The 4686-nt window shown below is 35.8% G+C and overlaps 1 protein-coding gene across 1 annotated transcript; it reads left to right on the forward strand.

The window, feature by feature from the left end:
• The first annotated feature begins 3494 nt into the window (after positions 1 to 3494).
• Positions 3495 to 4474, forward strand: LOC121024876 (olfactory receptor 4K14-like). Its single transcript, XM_040467180.1, is given in 3 exon segments — positions 3495 to 4022; positions 4024 to 4248; positions 4250 to 4474. Coding segments are annotated over 3 exon segments (975 nt in total). The 5' UTR covers positions 3495 to 3497.
• The last annotated feature ends 212 nt before the right edge of the window (positions 4475 to 4686 follow it).

Genomic DNA, 4686 nt, shown 5'->3' on the forward strand with positions numbered 1-4686 from the left:
CTGGATGTGGTAGCACAAATAACTCCAAAATACTACAGGCCAATGTCACTTGTAAAACTATATGCAATAATCCTACATAAAAATTAGCATATCAAACACAGGCTATGATATTCTCATATAATACATCATAATTAAGTAGAATTTATGCTAAGAATACAAATATATCCACACTGGATACTCTATTAATGGTGTTTAACAAAGATTAAAAGAGGAATTCATTATACATCCCCATTGTGGGGGATTAGATATTCTCTGAGTTTTTCTATTTTTCCCACTAAGGTGGGGAGTGTCACTAAAAATTCAATTCTTGATGAAGTATTTCAGAAATCCCTACATGTCAAAATTTCCCTAAAACCATCAGAACATAGTGCATGTAATTGGCAATAAGAAAGACACAGGGGAAACGCCTGTGTTGTTGTTGAGAGAAAGGTAAAAGTGGTTTGGTTCTCGGACTTATGCCATTTTCCCTGTTCAACAAGCTAGTGAATATCTAATGACAAAAACATTCACCATGGGACACATCTATCCTCCCATAGTCCCAGTTCAATCCCCAGTCTAGAATGAAATAGAGAAATGATAAAAGGGAAAAGGGTGAAACAGAGAGCTGAGAGGAAGTCTGCCTAAGTCAATATTTATTATAGTTATGATAGCTCAGCTCAAAAATATGTACACATTTCATACAGCTCTCTTGTAAGAGAATTTGATTTGAAACTAGCCAACACTTATTTCAACATCCTTAAAAATCTTCAGATATTAAATCAGGTATGTTTTCTTTATTTTATGTCAACAATTTTCTTGATCCATTTGCTTGGGATTTTCTCTTTGGAAAATATTAATATGACCTTTAACTACAGAGAGAAACTTAGAGCAACGGCTTATAATATTTGGACTTACAGTTTTGTGAAAATTTCTTCGCCCTGACTGCAAAATATTTACATCCATGTTAATGTGGTACAGAAAATTTCACTTGGTTATAATGGAAAATGGTTTAAGGATCAAGTTCAGTAACATTTGAGCTGATAGTTTTGGTTCTAAGTTTTTTTTTTCTTCCAAAAAATGGAGTAAAGGAGACTCTACAAAAACATACTAACATCACTTTATATTTATCCTAGTTCATCCCAGCCCAGTCCAGCACCTAGACAAAATTGGCATTCAGTAGAAGGATGCAGTGTCACTCTCTGTGAAGATTTCTGACATTTTTCTTCTCCTGTCTCCCATATCTATTTCTCATTCACTTTCACTAAAATAAAGTTGTCATTTCATAGGTGACTGACTAAAAAATTAAAAAAATATGGTCAAGAAGAGTTTTACTCCCAATCTTTTCTTAAACCCATACTTTATCCTTTTGAATATGAATTCCCTTCCCCACAAGAGAATGGTCCAGGGAAGATGCCCCTTCTCACTCCAAGTGATAATTATTGATCTAAATATTCTTTGGAATGGTTCCATTTTAGTTATGTTTCACAGCATTCATTGTTCATTCACTTGACTGTTTTTTTTCATGCTCTTTGGGGGGAGAATCTCTGTAAAGTTCAATATAGCAATAACCCAGTTAGAAAATATTACCAGGGAATAAGGTTTTCCAGGTTAATAAATTTTAAGCTAGAATTTATCTCTTTAAGCAAAAGCATTAACCATTTTGGAAAACAAACTACATATCCCCCTCCTACCTTTGTAACTAGAAAGTGCTGTTATCACAAAGTGCATTTATGGTACATTTAGAAATATTTAATAGGGTTTTGCATCAACTTCTTAAACTAATTTCTCATTTTCCAATCTTGATAATTCCACTTGTCTATTCTTAAACCATACTCTTTAGGTTTCATTAGAGATTCTACTATCAGGGACTGTGAAAAGAACTTGAAGAACTGGAATGAGTTTCTGGATTTGTTACTTGCTAGTTGTATAATATTGATCATTAACCTTTCTGAGTCTCAATTTCCTTATATGAAAACTAAGGACAAAAACTTCCTCTTCACCAGATTGTTGTGAAAAGTTTGATGCTCATGTACTGCATGTAAAAAACACTTTCAAGTTAAATAGTTTTTCTCACTGACATCACTTTTTTTTACCACAGTTTTTTTTTTTACAGAGATTGACACTTATCATTTCTAATTATAACACAAAAATTGAAAAGTGAGAGTCTTCTTTCTTAAAAATATATAAAAAAATTGTCTTCCTTTCAGTTAAAATATTCTTGTTTTTCTAAACACAAATTAAAAAAAAAAATCAATCTCAAATCCTTTCCTGTCTCTTTGGAAGTGTTTTCTCCATTCTTCCACCAAAGAAGATGCAGACAGAACAGAAGCGGAATTGATTATTTTATAATCTATCAGCAAGTTATTATCTCAATTGTGTATTATCTTATTTATTATTTCTTATTGTTAATTATCTCAATTTTTGCCTAATGAGAAAGTATGGTGTTGTTGACTACTTTTCAAATAATATACCTTATTTTAGTAAGTTAGAGAAATCCTAATCAAAGCCTACAAATTCTATATCTTGGATATAATTACTTCCTTTGGAAGTTTTCTGCAGTGAAAAATAACATGTTATAGTTGGCCTTCAAGTGGTCTACTTTTCAACCACCTTAACTAAATCAGATTTTTGCATTTCATTGCTATAATTACCTTATATATCAATATTCTGTTCTGATGTATTTGCCATCTCTGTTTACTTATTTTCATATAATACAATGTTAGCTTCAAGGAAGTTGACTTCAAAACAGCTATCACAACTTCAGAGAAAATATGTATTAAACACTTTTTTTTTTTAATTTTTTTTTTTCAGCGTTTATTTATTTTTGGGACAGAGAGAGACAGAGCATGAACGGGGGAGGGGCAGAGAGAGAGGGAGACACAGAATCGGAAACAGGCTCCAGGCTCTGAGCCATCAGCCCAGAGCCTGACGCGGGGCTCGAACTCACGGAGCGCGAGATCGTGACCTGGCTGAAGTCGGACGCTTAACCGACTGCGCCACCCAGGCGCCCCTGTATTAAACACTTTTAATGGTGTAGTTGTTGAGATTAAATAGTAGACAAAGGACAGAGGCAAAGGAGAACCATATTAAAAGCCACAGTGAAAAAGATAAGTAAATGCAAACTTGGTCTCTTGAGAATTCTCTAAGACTCGAAGCTGCTTGTTGGTAATCCCAAGTGGATAATGAACAGAAGCAGGGCAAGGAAGGTAGTACTAGGAAGGAAGGTGGTTTTGTAATACTGATCTGTTATTTGCTTAGCATCAGATTTAACCCACAAATATATGAAATGGAGTTGTTGATTTACTACCTTTGCACCTCATAGCTTTCCTTCATTAGTAAGGACAACTGACAGAAGAAATATCTGTCAAAATTACAGATAAACTATTTCCTAATAGGACTAGCTCTAAATCATTTTAATGTTGAGACAAACCCTTCAGTACTGTGGTCTACTTTTCTTGCTGTTGATAATAATCTATTAATGTTTCTCTCTGCAGGTACTTCTCTTGTAGCCTGAGACCATGGATCAAGGAAATTATTCTAGGGTGGCTGAGTTTGTGTTGCTGGGACTCTGTAGTTCATGGAAGCTCCAGTATTTCTTCTTCGTGTTGTTTAACTTCTTGTACATTGCCATTGTACTCGGCAACCTCCTCATTGTCCTCACTGTGATTTCTGAACCTGCCCTGCACACACCCATGTACATCATGCTTGGTAACCTTTCTGTTCTTGATATATTTCTAGCCACTTATGCAACCCCCAAGATGATTCATGACTTCCTTTATGAATCTAAGACTATCTCCTTTGAGGGCTGCATGGCCCAGATATTCTTGCTCCATGTCTTTGCTGGTGGTGAGATGGTGCTTCTTGTAGCCATGGCTTATGACAGGTATGTAGCCATATGCAAACCTCTCCATTATACAACCATCATGAACTTGTACAAGTGTACAGGCCTGGTGGTAGGCTCTTGGGTCATTGGGATCATGCACTCCCTGAGCCAGTTAGCTTTCACTATAAACTTACCTTTCTGTGGCCCAAACATAGTGGACAGTTAGTTATTACTGTGACCTTACCGCGGTCATTAAACTTGCTTGCACAGACACTTATGTTCCTGAACTGTTGATGCTTTTGGACAGTGGTCTCATGGGGGTGACTTCATTCTTACTCTTGCTGATCTCTTACACAGTCATCCTAATCACTGTACAACATCATTCCTCAGTGGGCAGGGCCAAGGCCTGCAGTATTCTGACTGCCCACATCACTGTAGTGACCCTGTTTTTTCGGGCCCTGTATCTTCATCTATGCCTGGCCTTTCAGCAACTTCCCAGTGGATAAAGTCCTTTCTGTGTTCTCTACGGTCTTCACACCTATATTGAACCCCATTATCTACACATTGAGAAACAAAGAGGTGAAATCAGCAATGCACAATCTGAAGACCAGGTATGTGAGTTACAGGCTGCTTTTCCACCTGTCTCTCACAAGACTAGATTTGCTGAATTGAGCAGACAAGAAGAAACTTGAGAAAACATTGACTTATTTTTCTCTTGTTGTTACCATTGTTTTAAAAGTTACCTTATTTGTTTGAAATGATAAATGTAATGTATGTTCTTTGTTATACAGTTATAGTAAAGAAATCTCACATGATTATGCAGTTTCTAATCTAATAAATTGCCTATATATGCTACCTAAAATCAGTGACAGGATGTTTCACAA

The sequence above is a fragment of the Herpailurus yagouaroundi genome, unplaced genomic scaffold (assembly GCF_014898765.1).
Source record: "Herpailurus yagouaroundi ecotype Mexico unplaced genomic scaffold, PumYag 67291, whole genome shotgun sequence".
In the NCBI taxonomy this organism is placed as follows: Eukaryota; Metazoa; Chordata; class Mammalia; order Carnivora; family Felidae; genus Herpailurus; species Herpailurus yagouaroundi.